This window comes from Passer montanus, unplaced genomic scaffold (genome assembly GCF_014805655.1).
Source record: "Passer montanus isolate IOZ18808 unplaced genomic scaffold, ASM1480565v1 scaffold15, whole genome shotgun sequence".
Lineage (NCBI taxonomy): Eukaryota > Metazoa > Chordata > Aves > Passeriformes > Passeridae > Passer > Passer montanus.
In genome coordinates, this window is record NW_024362051.1 from 583,836 (window position 1) to 604,258 (window position 20,423).

General features: G+C 40.4%; 1 protein-coding gene across 2 annotated transcripts in view; it reads left to right on the forward strand.

The window, feature by feature from the left end:
- SLIT3 (slit guidance ligand 3) overlaps window positions 1–20,423 on the forward strand; it is a 524,200-nt gene that overhangs the window by 69,252 nt on the left and 434,525 nt on the right. For both annotated transcript variants that reach the window (XM_039701675.1, XM_039701676.1), the window contains 2 exons: window positions 3,297–3,368; window positions 6,284–6,355. In XM_039701675.1, coding sequence (XP_039557609.1) covers window positions 3,297–3,368; window positions 6,284–6,355 — 144 coding nt within the window. The remainder of the gene's footprint in view (window positions 1–3,296; window positions 3,369–6,283; window positions 6,356–20,423) is intronic.

Consider the following 20,423-nt stretch of genomic DNA (forward strand, 5'->3'; position numbering starts at 1 on the left):
TCAACTGAAATTTAAGTAGTGTAGCAGAGGAAATCTGTGCACTCCTGGGAATGCTGGTGCTTTAAGACATTGAAAAGTCTGTCTAAAATTCACTTGATTGTCTTTAGAGAAGAATGAAAGATGAAGCAATTCAGAGGAATTATTGCAATGAAGCAGGATTTGCTCCAGTTGCTCCAAGCATCCCTGTTTGTAATAAGTGTGTATGTTGTGTGACTCAGTCTTCTGCATCTACAAAATATGTGTTGAATTAAATTGTTATTAGAACATAGCAGGACATGTTTATGAGTAAAGCTCCCTTAATAGCTCATCTGAACTCACTTTCATGATGTCTTGTACCATTCTAGTCCAATTCATGTTTCTATTCTCACTGAAATAATTCCTTCCACGTCTGTTTTCTTAAAGTTACCACTGCAGCTGCACTGTTCTTAGCATGCTTTATCCTACAAAGTATGTTAAAATAAATTAATAAATTGACAAGACAGACCTAACGTCAAGAGCTTTACCAAAGCTGGTATAGATGTAATTTCTGATTTCTTTTTAATGGAGTGATAATCAACTTTGCTGCTGACACTCCAGCAGAGACGTGCATTCCTTAGTGGAGTTTTCTTAGGTGTTTTTAATTGATTAGACTATCTTATTTGAATGTGAAATGACCAAGAGTAGTAGCTGGTCCTGTGGGATAGATGTGTTGAGTAGGATTCAAGATCTTCTTGGCCCCACATACTACTCAAGATGCAGGAATTCTGCAAAATAAGAATATTATGTAGAATTATTTCATCTGCACATAGATATGTGTTGAAGTGAAATATAAATAAATTTGCCTGCATGGTATTATTTTCCTCATATCTTAGACCCAGATGATTTCTTTTCCAAGAAATCTGTTTAGTTCCAAGAGTCCTTTTGAACACTGATGTGTTTGAAAGCCGACCAAGATTACATGTTAAGGTTTAGCTCTTTGTAGTTGAAACCCACTAGTGAGCCCATAATCAGCTGCCAAACTTTATAAAGGAAACATAAAATATTATGTTGCCCACAAATACCAGCTGTAAACCACTAATGTCTGCATTAGTTCAGTAACTTCAGAGTCACAAAGTTTAATTGACTAATGGGGTAACCTGTGGCAATCTGCTGCTCTGCAGCAGCATTAGACCTACTGTGAACAGGAGGAGGAAATTTTACATAGTTCATCACAGTTTTAGTCTGTTTTTCTTCAAATGGCAGATAAGCCTTAAGGCAGAGCATGCTGGAAAAAGCAAATGTTCAGAAGGTAAACACTGTTTTTTAAAACAGACAGAGGCTGCAGTAGGGTTTGAGTGAACTACATGAGGAATGTTTCTCTTAAGGTTAGGGCATGGTGCAAGTAATTGGAATAACAGAAATGGAAACCTTTCACTTAGACACTAAACTCTGTAAGTGATTAATAGGATGATTGATATTGTGTATACAGGATAGGCTGTGCCAATCTGCAGGAGGAGAGGAAAAAGCGATCTCAAGATATGTGCTGATCAAGGAATGTTGAAGTCTTTCAGAACAGAGCTGCAGATTTCCCCAGGGGAAGAATGTTGAGTGTTCCTGGGGAGTTGTGCTCGTGTGTGGGACTGCTGTCTCACACTGGGTGTGGTGGAGAGGTTGCTGTGTGGATGGCAGGAGTGGTGGTTCTGCATGCACTTGAAGCCAAGTAAAGCTGTGCTGGGATCAAGTCTTACCAAAATACACAAAAAGCGGGGCCGTGGACACCGTGTTGCTCCATGTCCCTTGGCTGGCTCCTCTCTGCCTTGGGGGATTCCAACCAGCTTAATGCTGTGTTTTGCTAGAGCTTCTCTGAGATAAAGGGAAAGCTTGTGATGGAATGCCATGAAAAGCAGATGGGGAACAACATGCAAGTCAAACACCGGCTAGTTACGCGTTGCTTACTCCAGACGTAATTCTTTCCAGTGTTTCTTGCAATCAGCTCACTGGCACACCAGTGAGTAGTTAATGATGCACCAGGGTAGAAGAACTGAACTCAGAACAGAAGAGGAAATTAAGCTGGAAAATCTGAAAGATGTAGGCAGTGATTCAAAGGTATTCTTGGGGAAAAGCACGAGTGAATCGAGAGGACAAAGACAAATGGAAGAGAATGGCTGGTACAGGCAGTGAAAGTGCCCTGTACAGGCTTGGTGGTTTCTTTTCTTCAGTGAGCCTTTTAAAACACAGCTGACATAAGTGAAGTAGGGGTACAGTCTGTCTTGTTCATATAGCTGAAACATAGGGACCTTTTTCCCCTAATTTCCTTGTATTTATCCTTACTTTCCATCTGTGCTTTCCTGACAGGAGAATGTTTCTTGAATTAGAGAAATGTCTCGTGCTAAGACACATGAACTAAGGCATATAGTTTGTAAAATCTGTTTATAATCCATTTTATGACTTAAGGATTTTATTAGTAATATTTTGATGTCTGTCAATAACCATTAGAAGCAAATTCCAATATTCTTAAACACTTATTTTGTGCTCTAGTGCATTACATACTGCTTCAATCCAGTTAAAGTCTTGCTTGTATGTGAGACTCATAGAAAGATTGATGTCCAATATTTGAAAAAGTTATGCCAAAAATATTATACATTTTGTGTCTACATGCCATATTTTTGATGGCATGAAGAGCAGAAAGGAAGACCAGCTGTTTGTCTTGTCCCTGTTGGATAGCACTAGGTCAGGGAGAACAGTGTGGACAGGACTGAGAACCATGAAATATCTACAGCCAAGTAATAGGGCGTGCTCAGCTGGCAGGACTTCAGGGGCTCTTGGAAAAGGCAGGTCCAGAGGGGAGAAAATGGCAAACCAGGTCCTGTGGCACAGTGAGTGTTCCAGTCAGCTGGGTAGGAGCACACTAAGGAATCCCTGAACTAAGCTCTCCTCTTTTCATGCTCTGTGTGGCCAAAGTTTCTGCAGCAAGTTGGACTCACTTGGGTTTAGAATAATTTTGGGGCCCTGTACACTTTTTTCAGTTGTTTTTTACTAATTGGGTCTTGGATATGTACAGCCTCTTACAGAATTGTAATCTCAGGGGGAAAGAAGCATATAGTGAGCACTGACACTAGAACTAAAAATGGGAGAAACTTCATCTCTGAGAACAACTTAGAGGAGGAGGCAAAATACACCGTGATTGATGACTTGCTTTTTGGGATTTTAATGCCTTTAGTGTTTGTTTGTACAGTTTGAGCAGCTGGTGGGTGCTCCAGTGATGCAGATACTTTCTGCTAATGGAATTTTGGATGTCAGTTATGGTGTCTGAATGCTGCTTGCTTTTTCCTCTGCAGGGATCTAGAAAAAAATAACATCACCAGAATCACAAAGACGGACTTCACGGGGCTGAAGAATCTTCGTGTCTTGTGAGTATGACACAAAACTTGTCTGGTTTTTACGAGACTATTTTAGGGTGCTACTCCTTAGAATTTCCAGAATTCCAGGGATCAAATTCTAGTAATTTTGGCACATTTGTTGGTGTTCTTTTAGAATACAGTTGTTGATATTCTTTTAGACCAGACAACCTGAACAGTTTGTCATGTGAAACAGTAAATTTTAGTTCTATACTAAAGTGACTGTAGTGTCAGAGCTGTTCAGTTGTTGCTTACTAGCTTTGAATAAGTCATGTGCTAAAGGTTTTGATCTGCTTTGCAATCACTCATGCATAAATCACTTATATTGAGACATTAACAAATGGGACTTTCAGATTTTGGCCACTGTGAGGTACAGTCCCATTAACAGCATTCTGCATAGTCTTAAGCAGAAGCTGGTCAAGAATAGCTGTAGAGCTGGAACACAAGGAAACTGGTGAGGTTTTTGGTCTAGTATACAGTCATAAATGCAAAGGTTTCAGCTGGTGCTGTCTCATGAGCTCAGTATCTGTCAAGAGCTTAACTGTTCTTGCTGATAGGCCTTGAACATCAAGCTGCAGACTTTGTCATTCCTGGGTTCCTGTTTACATGAACCTCAAACTGAGTTAGTGAGGAAGTTTTCCTCTGAGTATCTTCTAAAACAAAGCCCTAAAGCTGCAACTGTTGAACTGTTACAGTTCTTCAGTGATATTTCAAGTAATATTTAAGTCCTGCTAAGGAAAAGGTGAGTCTTTCCTGCTACCTCAACACTTGGGAACAAGTTGTCATATACTAAGGAAACACCTCAAATCTATGGGAAGACTTTTTGTTCTTGTGGTGCTTCTCTCATCTCTAGCAGAGGAGTTGTTTAGATTTCCTTGGCTCCCATCCCAACTGTCAATACCATTTTGAGAGTCTATTAAAATACATGTTCTATACTATATTAATGCCAGTAGTTGTTTCAGTTTGGTTGGGTTTTCACAGTGTCAGACATTGCTTAATGCTGCTGCAGTCTTTTACACCTTCAAGAATAACCAAGATGTACAGCTGCCACCTTTAGAGCTTTTTTGGTGCCTTTGTCCTGTGTTCATTTCAGGTTTATGTAACTCATTTGCTCAGACTTTGACTAGCATGGTGTCTGCCACAGAAGTCACTGCAATAAAAAATCCTTCAGATTTTTCTTAACTTTTCTTTGGCTTCTCTTATGGTCTCTTCATAATTCTGTTACTAAACCCCTATTTTTCCTTTTTTTCTTCCCTGCCCTGTTTGCTGAGGGGTACAGTGAGGAGACAGAAATCTTCAGCCTGTCCCAGTGTTCCTAGAAAGGTAGCATAATTCTGTTTGCACACATCAGAATAAGGACTAGGAGCAAGTGACCTGGAAACTCATAGTCCTGTGCAGCAGAAAAAAATCCTCCAGTCTCAAGCAAACACCACACATTAAAAATACCCCTTTGTGCACCTTCTCCTTTCATCCCCTCCAGCTTCATCCTTTTCCCTTCTCCTCATGCAATTTTCCTCATGTCCTTTAAGCAACAAGAGTGTCTCATTCACGTGCTGGAGTTTTGTAGTTTTATATTAAGCCCTGTACAGCAGAAAAGAAGCAACACAAATTAAAAATACCCCTTTATGCACCTTCTTTCATTCCCTCCAGTTTCATCCTTTTCCCTTCTCCTCATGCAGTTTTCCTCATGTCCTTTAAGCAGCAAGAGTGTCTCATTCACGTGCTGGAGTTTTGTAGTTTTATATTTTCATCTTCTTGGTGTTACCTGTGCAGTACTCTCTTGCTGTCTGTGCCCTCAGCTCCTATCCAGTCACCAGCTCTGAGCATCCCCAGAGGATTGAGGGCAGAGGAGTGGCTGTTGAGCAGGCAGGAATGGTGTTTTATCCTGGTTTTCCCTGGGTCCAGACTCTTCAGAGGTGTTTACACAGAATGTCCAGAGGTGTTCCTTGCTCTCCCAGAAGCAGGGATGGGTGTGTGCTGGAGGGAGGGAAAAGGTCACTTCAGATGGGACTGCTGGGATCTCTCTTCCTTGGCTTCCATTTCATCTGTCAAGAGCACTTCTGCAGTGGCAGAAATTTTGGCATTTCTGAATGGCAGCCATCCCCTGCACACTGCAAATCAGAGAGAAGTCCGTGTCCTTTGCTTGTAACTTGTGCCAGTGTTGATGCCAGGGGGAGAGAAAAGCAGGATCAGCCACAGTGAAAAGCTGGCCCTGTCCCAGGTGTTCTTGTACCCCTGTCCCAGGTGTTCTTGAAGCAGGATCAGCCACAGTGGAAAGCTGGCCCTGTCCCAGGTGGTTTCACACCCTGTCCCAGGTGTTCTTGCTCCCTGTCCCAGGTGTCCTTGCACCCTGTCCCAGGTGTTCTTGTACCCCTGTCCCAGGTGTTCTTGTACCCTGTCCCGGGTGGTTTCACACCCTCTTGCACAGTGGGTGTAGAGTTGGGTCACAGCTGCTGTTCCTGAGGGTGGAATCCCTTGGGAGTGCTCACAGAGCATTTGCTCCAGAGCAAGCCTGAAATCAGTGCAGGGCAGAGTCTGGACAAAAACCATGTTGCCACTGAGTGGGTTCCTGTTGTGGGCTGTAGAATTCAGTTCTCTCAATTATGGCACACAAATGTCCCAGAAAGATGAGGAATGTCCCCTGGATGTAACCACCAGCCTCCAGACCAGCACCTTTCTGAGCAAAATGTGGTTACAGAGGTTTAGGAACAAAAATATTTACCAAATGTGTAGGTCAGGAGGAAAATTTGGAATCAATTTCCTGTTAGTGACCAAGAGAAACAGTGCTCCTCTGCCCTGATTATTTCAATAATCTCCAATTAAAACTGGTATTGATACTTAGGTGAAAAACATCTTGATAATGTTTGAAGAGAAGTGGGGATGATTTTCTATTTTGTTAAAATTAACTGGTATTTCTGGAATTGCAGACACTTGGAAGAAAATCAGATCAGTGTGATAGAACGTGGAGCTTTTCAGGATCTGAAACAACTTGAAAGGCTGTAAGTATCTGTATTTATACCTATGAAAAAGCTGTACATTTCTACCTCAATCTCAATGGTCATCCATAATATATAATGATAATAAAATTAACTTTCTTTAGGAAAGAGAGAGATGAGTACCCATCTAAATTAAAATAGGCTCTTAAAGACAGCTGAATTTACATTACATGATAGCTAATACTTGAAATTAAATGTAGAGTGGCTGCCAAGAAAATAGAACTGGAAGTGAAACCAGAGTTTCAATAACATTACCAGAAGGACATTATCTGAGCAAGTCTTAAAATTGGTATGTCAGGGAAGGATTTTTTAAAAATAATAATATCATATTATTGTATATTTTTGTATTTTATATATGTCTATCCTGATGGAAATGTAAATTTTCTCCTTTGAGAACCACAGTATTTCTAAAACTGCCTTTATATTTAGTTTTCTGATTTGCTTCATTTCCTCTGAAACAGCATAATGCCAGTGATAGCAGTGGATTCCAGGGTATCAAGGAGGACTCAGTGGAGGATGGATTGTAGAGTTCCTCTGCTTTTGACAGCAATTAAGTTAATTTCTTTTCTTTTTTGGAGAAGGTGAATGTAAGATGTCTCTTAATTTGGAATCAGTTTATAGGAAACTCCTGGCCCTGCAGGAGTATAAATTTAAATATTTAAAAGGACGGAGTTAATTCTGCACCCAATTGCTGCTCTTAGCTGGGTGTGCTCCTGTTCATCATCATTAATTCTGTCTGTTTATGGTGAGAACAGAACAAAATCTCTGTAAAACTGAAATACCTTGGAGAATTGTTCTTTGTTAGAGGTAGGTGACCAGAACAATATCCCAAGCTGGTTTGGAATGCAGGCTTTTTATGCTTGGTTGGTAACTGTTATCTGCAAGGCATTTCTTGTAGGACTTGTTATTTTCCCATTGATATTTTCTAAAGCAGCTTTCAAGAGTTAAGTGCCCACCAGCAATTATTCAAGAGAAGTCTGGAGTATTGAGCTAATGCTGTGCTAAAGCTGTTTCAGATGATCTCAGGATTACATTTGCATTTGAGTTGTTTAATGAGTGTGCTGAACATTTAAAATTAATTTACCCACTACTTTTGTCATGAATCAGAAAGCTCCATCTATGGCAATAAGGGAGATGAGTTTTAAATCCTAACAGATTTGCACCTATATTCAATTAGAAGGTAATTTCAGGTGCAGAGTTTTGCCATAGCTGATTTATTTCAGAAAAAAAAAACAACCTAGCTTAATTTTCTAAAATTAAACATAGCCTGACATTGTAGAATAGTTTTTTTCACATTATATATCATTGTGAAGAGTCAGTATCCTAACTACCAAGTCCTAGCTTTAAGCTCATTTTATATACATGTGAATACATACATAAATAAATCTTTCTCATACCTATATTTAGATAAAGATTCATGTAGTTTTCTCATACCTATATTTAGATAAAGGTTCAGGTAGTTAAATTTTGAAAGAGTTTTGAAAAACTTCCAGGAGAAAGGCTGGCTCTTGGTAGCCAGAAACAAAACTCAAATGTCATCTGTGTGTTTCTGCAGAGCCTGCTCTGCCAGCAAATGAAAACAATATATATTGTGAAAGCAGAAGGCAGGAAATATGATACCTTTAATAGTGTCTCTTTAAGTCTGTGATGTTTGAAAGTCTCAGCTTTTTTTTTCTTCCCTGTACGAACTCTTAACTTGGCCTGCTCACCATACTGCATCTCTGCTTCTCTTTTAGGATTGCCTGTCATTAAAATATTTCCTAAATTAATATAGTATGAAAGGGAGGCCTGGAAACTTGCAAATTTTTGGTATTTTAGCTTAAATCATTTTTAGGACAAAACTATAAATCTGGCTTTTTTGCTATGAGGAGGCTTTGGAGAATGGACTGTGGAAAGTTTGGCGTAACTCACAAAGGCTAAATTGCAACATTTTAGGTAATATTAAAGCTATTTTATTAAGTATTGTCAAACATTGCAAAATGTTAATGAAGAAAGTATGTTGGTTGCATTAAAAAAAAAAACTGGCTTTTTTCCATTTAATTTCTTTCAAATAACAAATAAAAATCACTTACATTGCTTCGATTTTTGGAATAATGTTCTTTTTTGATCTATTGAAGTGGATGCAAAAGTAATCATTAACTTATTTTTAAACAAAGCAGCTGTACTGGGTCAAACTTTAAAGAACAGGAGTAATTTCTATTCCTGGCAGAATACCACATATAAAGGTTTTCATTCAAAGTAACAGGGGGAGTTCCACTCCTCATGGTAAGCTTCCAAAGGGCTTAGGCTCAGGTGAATATTAGAGCTCATTTTATTTTCACTTGTCTGGACATTGAAGCACTTCCATCCTTATTATCTGGGCAAATTAGCAAAATTTTGTTTGACATGTCCCGTAAAGTAAACTTTAAATAAAACGTCTTTAGAGCTTGTACACACTGCTGCTAAATCTGCCATGGGGGTGGCCCTCCAGTTATTTGGATTTACTCTGATTTTTTTGTTTTTGGTGGGACATTAATGCTTCAAATGCAAATAAAGGGGGATATGGTCAGAATTGAATATTGGCTCAATAAAATCTGGCCAATCAGTTGAAGAAAGAACATCATGCAAGGTATCTTGAATTGACAGACAGCACAAAGCTGGGAAAGGAAGCATTGTGGAAATGGAAGGTAGAAACCACTTCATTTTTTGGCATGTTTGTACTCAGCACTTGGAAAGTGAAGGACTCTAACCCAAAATTCAGTGTGTTTGATGTAAGTTCTGCTGAATGCTAAGATCCAGAATCCTGAGAAAGACCAGTGGTGCTCACCACAGTGGAAAAACCAAAATATTTCCAGTGCTTTTATTGCAGCAAGGTTGTAGAGCTTTATTCCAGAACATAAAGATTAGTGGTGAGGTACCTGACCCCTATTTTGGATTTTAGCATTTCACTTTTATGCTTTGCTATTAACACAGTGTAGGATTTTAAGATAAATGATTATGAAATGTCACGTGCCAGGAGGATCCAGAGGCGAATTGGTGGGCCTGAAAGATGAACTGACATTTCTTCCAGAGCCAGATGTATGTCACACATTTATGTGAAAAATGAGGCAGGATATAAGACACCAACAGATCCTGACTTTTCCACGGCCAACTGCCAGAAATTGTCACGTAGCTCTGTAATCTTCAAAAGAATGGACTTTGGCTGATGGCTGCTTCTTTCTACTCAAATTAGTGTCTTTAGCAAGCATAAAAGATCTCAACATCTGAAAACACTAAAACTGTGTTTTTGTTGTTTAGGGGAGGGGGGAAAAATGTATAAGCGTGGCCAAATCAAATCTTCTCAAAGTTGGGAAAAATAATTAGCTCTAAGAAAATAGCAAAAAGCTAGAATCCAGATTTTAACCCTGGTATGGTTTTGGTTGGGTGTGTGTGAAGACACAGGTCAAAATGGAAATTAGGTTTGATTTTTAACTGCAGTGATGCTACTGTGCATTGAGTCTTTGTAAGCAGCTTCCCAAATGCTTGACTGAGGTATTAAAGTGTATTTATTTGGCACAGTGTACAGTGAAATTGCTATTAGTGACCAAAGATGCTAAGGAAGAGAATAAATTGTTATGTGGTGCTTCAAAATCCGGATTTCATAAATTGAGATTGGACAGGCTTTAAATAAATCATGTAATACAAAAAGCATCTTCCACAATTACCATGCTGAGTGGAGAGGTTGGTAGGTGCTTCAGAGTAGCTGGGAAAGAAATAAAAGCATTGGGCAGCTCTTTGCTGCTGTAAACAAAGGCAATCCTTGGCAGCATGAGCAGAGCCTGGTGTTTACACAAGGGTGAGCAGTTTGGGTGTTCCTGCTGGAGCTGCATGCACTACACGTTTCAGAGGCACAAGGAGCTGTGAAGATGTCACACAGGTCCAATTTAACCTTTCAGAAAATAATTCCTTCTTGTTTTCAGTCTCCATTTTCCTGTGGTATGATGGGTAACACATCCCGTTGGAAATCTGTGCTCATGAAAGGGATTTAGAGCTGTGACTGGGTATTTAACTGGCTTTAGCAATTGTGTGTTTCCCTCTTGCTGCTCCAGCTGCCACAGTGGGTTGGGTTGGTTTAGTACCAGGTGTGCTGCCAGCCTGCCCAGGGGCTGCTGGAGGTGTCTCTGCACCCTGGAGTCCTGGATTTCTCTGCTTTCCCCCAAAGTCAGCAGCATCCCTCTGAGGAACTGGGTGTGGGATATGTCAGAACCTGAGCTGCAGTTCCCTGCAGGGCAGAACTGCTGCTGCAGGAGCTGCCTTCATGGAGAAAACAGTCCTGTGGTGTCTAACCCCAGGTCACAGGCTGGTGTCACTGGTGCCATCTTTTGTAAATGGGGAAAACTCCTTCTATCAGAGACCACTTGGAAACTGAACCATTCCTTGTGGGAGCTGGCAAAGAATAAACAGCACTGAAATTCAGGCTGGGACACCTGGAGGTGTGTTCTGGTCTCCTGGTTAGAAGGACAGATTAGCACTTATTTCTTGTGCTGCCTGCAGCTGTGAGCTGAGCAGCATAAAGCTCTTTGCTGCATTGGCTGATGCCTGCACATTTAAGTAATACTTATTGATATTGGTTAATATTTAATTAATATTGTTGATAACTTTTTTCCTCCACATCCTCTGAGAAATTATTCCAGTCATAAAAAAAGAGTCCTGTAACCAATATCTGACAAAGCAATCTCTCTTACTTTGCATTTTCAAGCTAATTTAGTATTGCTTTTTAAATGAGTGTCTGTGTGACTGTTTACATTGTGAGAAGATCAACATGAGGAGCCAGAATGTTTTGGGTGGGAGTATCTGACAGGGTGCTATTGGTTTTATTCCTGGATGCTGATGGGACAGTCACGGAGAATGGAGCACTTGGTGCTGCAGAGTTTTTACAGTATTATTTGAGTCCCTTCCATTTGTTTTTACTCTCAAGTCTGGGGTTTGTTCAGGGCTTCCCTTTCAGACAGCATCTCTGAAAAATACATAGTAAATTCATGAATTTATTTGAGGGACTGATTGTTTTAACTTGCATGGGTAGAGTCTGACTAGGTTGTTCAAGAATTGTGTTGATTTGGAGTGTGGCTCTGCAGTTTCTAGGGGCTGTAATGCACTTTTCACTGCTTAAGGGTGGGCCATATCATCACTACTTCATCTGCTGTGTCTGACCCTGACAGCAATAGAGTAGCAGCAACACCCTCATGTAGCAGCTTTCCATGTTCATAATATTCCTCATGTCATTACCCAGTTTGATTCTGCTCTGGAGGGAGGCTGGGTCCCCTCTCAGTTGTACCCTGGGGTGTTCATTTACCCTTGCTACAGAGTTCAGACATCAGACTCTTCAAAGGCACCCCCCAGAGCCAGCTGAGAAACCCACTGGGAAAGGTGGGGCTGGCAGAGGTGTAGAGGAGGGTGATCCACCCTTGCCCTGTGTGCCCTGCACATTGGCTCTGCTGAAATGGGGACTGGAGCTGCCTGGGCTGGGAGGCAGCCCCAGAAATGGAGATTTGCTGATTTGCACCTGCAGCAAGAAACTGAACTGCCTCTCTTTCCCAAATCTAATTCTGCCCCTGCTGACCTAGCTGACCACCTCTTAAGTATCAGGGGTGTGCTGTCCTTTCCATGGAGAGAGCTGAGGTGCTTTGGCAATCCCAAATCAAATTTTAAAATAAATCATGTTTTATCATGCTTGGAGCAGAGGAATTTAATGGTCTTCCAGCTGCCCTTCACCCCTGCAGGAGCTCACACTAAATATCTGACTACAGAGGAAGTCACCAGTAAGGAATTCCTGTTTCTTATAAGACTTGCTTAACAAAACCCAGGCAAAATCAGCACTTCCCTGAGGAATGTGAACTATAACAAGAAGATAAAATAATAAATACAAATTTTATTCATGAGATATAATGGAAACTGCTATGCAAGATGCAGATGGTGCATTGCTGAGCTGTGTGGTTGATATTTTACATTTAGAATCACTCAGGACAATACCAGTAGTGAGGACAGAGTAGCTCTTGTGGATCCATATGGGGGAATGTGTGGCTACAAATAAAAGGATAAAACAGTAAAATAGATCTTGACAGGTGGAATGTGAGTAGTGCACTTCAGTCAGCCATGGGGGAGGAGTGCAGGTATTGCATCCAGTCCCACCTTGGCTCGAGCTGGCAGCTCACCTTCGTTAATTCTTGGAAGGAAGGAGGAAGCTCATTAATTGGGTATTGCTTTTGATTGAGCATTATGTGCTGCTCTTGGCTCAAACAGCCAAAATGAATGTTCCCAGGGTATGGCTCACATGCTTCCCTTATCTGTCAATAGTGTGCACTGGCTGCTCTGGAAGATGTCACTGAGATGTATTTTTCTTACGCTGTTTAAGTGCCAGTAATTGAGAGAAATGTCAGTCCGTTGTGTGAGTGATGCATCAGACATGGTCAGGAATGATTATTGTTCTTTTTTGTTTAAAGGAGCTCTCTTTTTTCTGTTCCCACACTTCAGAGATGCAATCAATATAAAAACTGGGGGAGGAGGGGGATTTGCAGCTCTTAGTACAAAAAGTCATTTTTTCTGCAAGGGAATGTGGCAAGATGTCTGGTACATACATTTCCATATAGAGTCAAGATTCTCACAATAGCTCAGGATGGGAGAAGATACTCCAGTAAAGCCAAGTTCACCCCAGTTCATATGGGGAATAAAGTATTCTATCACTTATATTAATTTTTCAGAAGAAAGTGTTCCCTTATTTTGGCTGTAGTACAGTGGGAGTGACCAGGAATGAGAAATATTTTTCTATGTACTGTGAGCAGTAAATGCACATCCCAAAATGAAGCACACTTAAAGCTTTAAGACTGTCTTAACATTTTATAGTCCGAAATACATGAATTTCCATTTGAATTTGATTGATTTCATATCTGTAGCCACCAGTTTTGTCAGGAATTATTCCCAGCAACTCACTGAATTTTCTTCAAAAGATCTACAACAGGGCTGAGGTAACTAGAACCTTGCAACTAGAGAATTCATGTTATTTTTTAGAAAAGCCAAATAATTTTTTTTTGTTTGTTTTTTAACTTAAACTCTAACAATGTGAATTCTGTTCGTGGTTAAAACTGAATATTGCGTAATACAAATGTGCACCAGCATAACCAAGTAGCCTATATTCACACAGAGACACTTCTGTAATGTCCATGCCTCAGCATCTCAAGATTAATTAGTGTTTATCTTCGCCTGCCAATAGGGGCTTGCAGGTAGAACTTGTTTATTTTTTGGGAGACAGAGTGGTTCAAGTGCAAGTATAGATCACTACTGGAGTAAGAGTGTGGTGAAACAAAAAAAGAAAAAGCTTGAAATGACTTCTAGAAGCCAAACCTGGGTCATTTTCAGATGCCCCCAGTCTGTGTTTTGCTTGTACAGAAACCACTGTCCTGTTCAGTGTCTTAATAAAGCTGGCTGTGGTTCTGTTCTAAGTATTTCAGTACTTTAAAGCACATTGTGAAAAGGTCAGCTGATTTTTAGAAGCATCACTGGGTAGAACATGACTTACACAAGCGTAAGGAAAAGCTGAAACATGAGAAAAATGTATCTGGGGCTTTTTTTGGAGGCAGACTTGGTCATTCTGTGGGCACTGGGTACTTGGAAAAGAGCAGTGCTCAGCTGTGTCATGGGCTCTGAGCAGGGTGGTACCTCCCATGAGAGGCATCTGTGGCTTGGATCTTGATGTTGGGAGTTTTTCCTTGTATTAAAAATCATAACTTCAATTTTTATTGAAATTAATCAAGCATTGCTGCAAGCATTGAAATATATTTTCTGCACAGGTGAGCTGGTGTGGTGTGAGTACAGGTTATGTGCTTGAAAATATTTTGTATTTCATACCATCCAGTTAGAAAAACCTAAAAATTGCCTTTTTGTATTTCACCCTGGTAGAATTATGACAAGCTGTCAATTTGCCAAAAAAATCCTGCATTTGCTGCACTTGAAGTTTGAGGACTGAAAATAGGTGCAGAGGAATTGAGGAAATCAGTGCCCCAGTCAGCCTGGCAAAACTTGCTCCAGGTGTGTCAGCTGTGTGATAATGTGTGTTCCTGCACCCCAGACACTTTTACTGGAATTGTGCTTGATGTGAGGGCACAGATATTCTGAAATGGTAAAAGTTCCATCCTTCTACTATTGATGAGTGCCTTGCAAGGGGTAGGGCTTGTCCACACAATCTGGAGGTAAAATGGGGAAAAAAAAAAAAGGTAGAAAAGGAGCCAGAGAACCTTGATGAGCTGATGCTTTGTGCACTACCTGCTGCTTTGGGTATCTACTGGACCATCTTTATTTAGTGCAAAAAAAACCAAACAAAACAACCCAAAACCAACCAAAAAAAAAATAGCACCACCAAAAAAAAGTTAAGCCTGTGTTAGTTATAAATTAGTTCAAAGATGAATCCCTGCTACTCTTTCTTGTCCATGGGCTTTGTCCAAGAACCCTATTTCTGTGGTTATTGTCATGGGACCCTTGTGAAATAAATTTTAAAATGGTACAGCAGCTGTCACTTCCTTACCCTTTGGAGCTATCCAGTGAATGAAATCATTTTAGGAAACCACTTCTCCTTTGGACATGTGTGGAGGTGATATTTTCTAATAGGGTATGTGCAGTTGGAAAAATGATCCTTCCTAGTTACTGTATTTATGTCCTGTGGGCTCCTAGAGGGCACTAATACCATCACATTTCATGGCTGGCTCTGTCTGTAGCACATAATTATATAGCTGCACATTACTCAGGCATTGCTGGACAGCCAAGCTCTTGGTTATGGCTGGTCCAAGAGCAAACCTTTTATTACTTTTGCAAACATTATTAAAAAAAAAAAAATTAAAAATTGGCCCCTCTTTTGCAAGGGAAGCCATTAGCAGCTCTGTCAATAGGCCAGCACAGGAGGAGTCCAAGCACAGGAAAAGTTCAGGGGAGGCTGAGGGCAGGAGCAAGGAGCAGGATGCAATGCTTCAGTGAGAGGGTTTGGTTTGCATTAGTACCTCTGACCAGGGCCACAAAACAACGAGGTTTATTTTAACAACATGAAAATAAATGAACCTGATTTCATCAAAAACGTTTTTGTAATAGGTCACTGACCCACAAGAACTCATGGAAAAACAAATTTGGGTCTCATTTATGCAGACAAGAGGTTCTGTAACCGCAGGATTCTCGAGCTTCCGAAAGCAGTGGTTACAGAGCAAGTGGGGTGAGGACACTTCCACTGCAGTGAGCCATAACTCACTCGGAATAGCTGGTCACCACTGGACATTGCGTCACAGCTTTTAAACATTATTCTTTTCTGTGGCTTGTTTGTTTGATTCTAGCAGGTTTTTTTATACTTGGTGAAGATTTATGAGGGTATTTGTTTAAGCAAAACACTTCAGGATTTAGCAGTCAGTTCTTCCAGATCTGTAGGAAATGCTTAAGTGTCTGTGTTGCTGTTGGGTAAGAACTGCTGCATCAGTGGTCTGGAATTATTTGGGTGAACTTTATTTAGCTTAAATAATTTCATCAAAAGGGTTTTGCTTCTTTGAGCTTCCTCATATTAGAAGGATTATGCTGCTTGCTGTCCCAGAAATACCATAAGTGTTGGCTGAATTTCATGCTGTGGAGCACCGCAATCCTTAAATAATCTTGCTCCTGAGTGAAACATGATGAATTCAAAGCACTTAACCTCCTTTTGTTCTTGGAGAATACATGAATATGTAGGTCTTGAAGTCTCTCTGCCAGGGATCAGATCAGTACAGTCTTGACTTTGCTTTTCCTGTGGCACAACTCCATTTTGGCCATGTCTGTTGAACTGGAGCTCCCCTCAAGCTGCACCTTCCTTCCACATGGAACACAACAAACCAATCCATGTTGCCTAAGTTATCTTTGTGTTAGTGTCATGCTCTCAGTTCCTTGGAGATAATCTCTTCTCTGGATCTTTCTGCTTGTGTCAAGGTGCTCTAGTATGAGGTTCCCCAAAAAAAGAGGCTTTTAGGGTTCATGCAGATGTTATGGACATTCCATGTACATTTTCATACTTGTATTTGGTGACTCTGAGTGGAATAGATGTCCTGCAGTATGTCAGGAATGCAGGAGAGGAATGGGAGCTGCTGGGTGCTGAAACACCTCAGAACAGCCGACCCCTGCATTTGAAAACCTTCTGGGAAAGCAGAAGTGGATCAGAGTAACTATCACAGAAACTGGGCACTCAGTTTTAGGCAAGGTGGATTTTGTGGCTGGTTACTCTGTGGCTTCCTCAGGAGATGCTGTCCTTTGGCTGAGTTGTGACTGGCAATTCCACTGCTGACAGAGTTGAGAGCTGTTTCTATTTATCTGCGTGATTAGGGCAATATCTTACTGGTGTTGGCTTTTTGCTTGTCACGTTGGACCCAAGTGTGCAGTGTGCTCTTTGTGCCACTTCGTCATTTCCTTATTCCATTCCAAAGGCTGGAGCCTTTTTTTAAGCGTCCAGTTTGATTTCAGCAGGAGATGATCCTTCCTTTTCCCCTGGTTCTGCTTGGCACAGATCCCTGGGAGAGGGAGCACCACGGTGCCCTGAGCATTCCTTACTATATATGGATGGTGTGGGGAGCAGGGCTGGTGCTGCCTTATTCAAACAGGAGCAGGGTTCTGGTCCTTCTGCTAGAAATTACAATAAGAGTTGTACTTAGAAGTTTTCCTGCTAATTGTTCACAGCAATTTCTGACTTCTAGAAATAATAAAAAGTTTAAGGATTGTCAACAGGGGCTACATGGCTTGGAGAGGTGAATGTTAAAACTTCTTTCTTCCTTTCTTCATAGGTTTTCTTTCCTGACCTGGAGAGATTACTCACTGGTGTAAAAAAATGGTTTAGTCATGTGTATGATACTGTCTTTACAAAAATTGACGAAATATTAAAAGTTATGGACATTTAGGAGTACTCCAGCAGATTATGTTTCTTGGATTATGTTCCTGTTCTTTTCACAATAGTCAGTGGAGTAATGAAAAAGTAACCCTGTTTTTATTGTTCTGTATGAGTGTTTTGAAGTTACATAGTGTGAGTTCCTCATTTCTTCTGATTTGAAATGGGAGAACTTTATAAAAGCTTTTCAGAAACTGAGAAGCAGCTTCAGCAGAGACCTCTGCTTGAGGGTTTATGGATCAAACTTTTTTGACTTCTTTGAATGATAGTTGAAAGAAACTAATTTTTTTACAATAAAGTCTCCTGCAGACATGTATAAGCTACTATAGTGCATGTTTGTAACTCAGTAGTTGTGTGAACTTGCTACTGTGTTAAGAGACTGGGCATACACCTCTGCTTGCCTCTTCTGGATTTTCTTGCTGTTGTCATTAATAAACACTGACAATTAAGAGTCTTTATTCTCATCATCACTTGGGTTGATACTGAGGTTTCTGTCCACTTCTGTATCACTTTAGGACATTGATTTCACTTTTTGATGATCCCAGGAATATAATTAGGACATTTTTGTTTCTTCACGTTGGCTTTGGGAAAAGTTGAAATTTAAACCTGTTCCTTCTGCTTCCCTTGCCAGTGTTAGTTGTTTGCTCCTAGCCAGAGACCGTGTGTGTAGTTCTGTCCTCCATCCTCATGTCAGATTTTTTCATGAGGAGATACTTAGGAAAGAAAAAAAAAAGGATTCTAACATTGAAAGCTATGAAGTGTTACAGAGCCACAGTTCCAGTGCTGCTGAAATGCACAGACATGTCCCCTGCACTTCTGAGAGAGGGGAGGTAATCTTTCTCAGTCTAATGAGAAGTTGGTAATAAAGGTTATTACTTGTGACAGCTTTGAAAATGTGAACCAGGACCACCCAGCCTGCTAAGTTTGTAATAAGGGATCTCAAAGTTCTAACTATTATAAACAGTTTTCCTTCAAAAAATGGTCCCTTAGCAACTTGCAGTGGTATCTCTCCCAGGTTTTTTGTAAAAGCTTCTGAAATAACACATCGTGTGGATGAAGAAGTTCATTTATCCCACACCATAATCCTGTAATATGGTTGTTCTGGGCTTCCTCCGAGTGCCCTTATTGAAATTCCATTATAGATCGTCTGGCTTTATTTCCTAGGGCAGTAATATAAAGAGGTGATGACAGAAAGTAATGGATAAGGTTGACTTTTTTTTACTGGGTGCTGCATCTTGACTGTTTTTCCTTACCAAGAGGAAGTGATATGGAGCAAAGGAGAAGTTACATTAATGATCACAACGTATTTCTTGACTCTAATAGGATTTTCTGGTGAAACCATTGCAGGCAGTTGGCTGTGCTCCTGTTCCTGCTTCCCAAGCCAGTGCTTCCAAAGAAAAACTTAGTTACTCCTTGGAGTTCAGTAACTCCTGTCTTTCTGTTTGAGTCTTTTATGCATTAAGTCATTTTTATTGCTTATTGGTTCTGCCCAGGCTTGTGATGTAACCACTTCTTCCTTAAAGTAACTCGTAGGAACTCTCTCAACTGCATCCTGTTCCCTGAGCCACATCTCCAAGGATCAAGCCATAGAGCTCTTGACAGCAAAGGAGAAAAAGGGACCTTGCTTAGTGCCCAAAAGGGAGACCCAGATGTGTTGAGTGTGAAATAAAATAAATGGCCAAGCTGGGGAGTGAACCCAAAATTACTTGGATAATTTCTGGATATTAAAGTCTGAAGTGACAGGACTGCTCCTTTAAAGCTACCCATTAAAAATGTAAAACCACTGTAGTTTTTATTTTTTTGTTGGAGAATGAATTGTGTAATAGGCAGCAATGTGAATATGGGTGTTAAACTTGAAAGTTGTTGAACTTTTGTGGAAAGCAACTGAGTGCTCCTTACTTCATGAAAAATATGGAGTGCTTTGATCTGGGTCAAAGCTGGCAATGCTCAGTAGAAAGGCAGACAGGATTTGGAGGCTGATGGGTATCACACATTTGTGGGGTTAAAACCAGTAATTGCTCTATTTGGAGACAATGATAAAACTGTCAGGTTTAAGTCAGAGCCTTTTTATCAGCTTGAACTTCTGGGTAGAATGTGCTCACTAATATTAGTAAAATACTGCAAGATATTGCAAATGAAAAACAAAGATGTGCAGAAGGGATTTTTGCTGTGTGATTTTTGCTGTGAGATTATCTAGCAGAGCCAGGTCCTTTGCTTTTTTCCTCCATAGCCATGTAAATGTGGTGATTTCAGTTCAGGCCCTGAATATTTGCAGTTTGCCTGAAGTAACTGATATTATGGTATTCAAAATTTTCAAACCGAGTCAGTGGCATAATGAGAAATCAAATTGCATTGCAAAACCACACAGTTTGCCCAGTTTGAATAAATGATACTTGCATTGCTTTTACTTTGGGCTTTCATGTTGATTCAATAGGCCATGGGAAGCAGGCAAATGTCTGAAGGGACTTTGAAGGAGGAAATTTCTCATGGAGTGAGTGGGCATCAGCTCACTGAAACATTGCAGAAAAGGGGTTTTGGGTTTTCTCTGATTTGTTTCTTATTCAGAGTAAAACTATCCTGAAGCTGTGAGAACAAAGCATGTCTCAAAATGTCTCAAAATACTGTCTATAGTTATACTTGGTGTGATCTGTAATGTTGCTTCTCTGACTTCTCCTTGTACACCTTGTATATTAATGAGTGAGAAGTCAAGGATTGTGATTGCACTGAAGCTTTCTCATATTATCCCAACTAATTGTACGAGAAATGCATAAGTCTGATATTTTAGATGTTCTTTTTACCTGTTTATTGGATTTCTGAACCCTGAAATTCTTCTGAACCTCTAAAGCCTTGCCCTGGTGATATGAGCCCTGAGAGGGAAGGGAGGTTCTGCATGTGAGGGGTGGAACACTGCAGGATTGTTGGAATGTCTTCTTCTTTTGCAGTAGCAAAGAATCTGGTTTAGATTCTTCTTGCAAAAAGATTAAAATAGCTGCAAGTTGAGTAATGTTCTCGTTCTGCTTCCATATGCATTTTGTTCTTTTCCATCTATGCTGATCATGCCTTCAGTAGAGATTAAATTTAGCTCCTCTTTGCTCTTCTAGTGAGTGGAGCTCTGTGAGAAAACAGAACCAGAGTTGGACGTGACCCTTCCAGTGGTGTGAGCATGAGAGATGCAGCTGA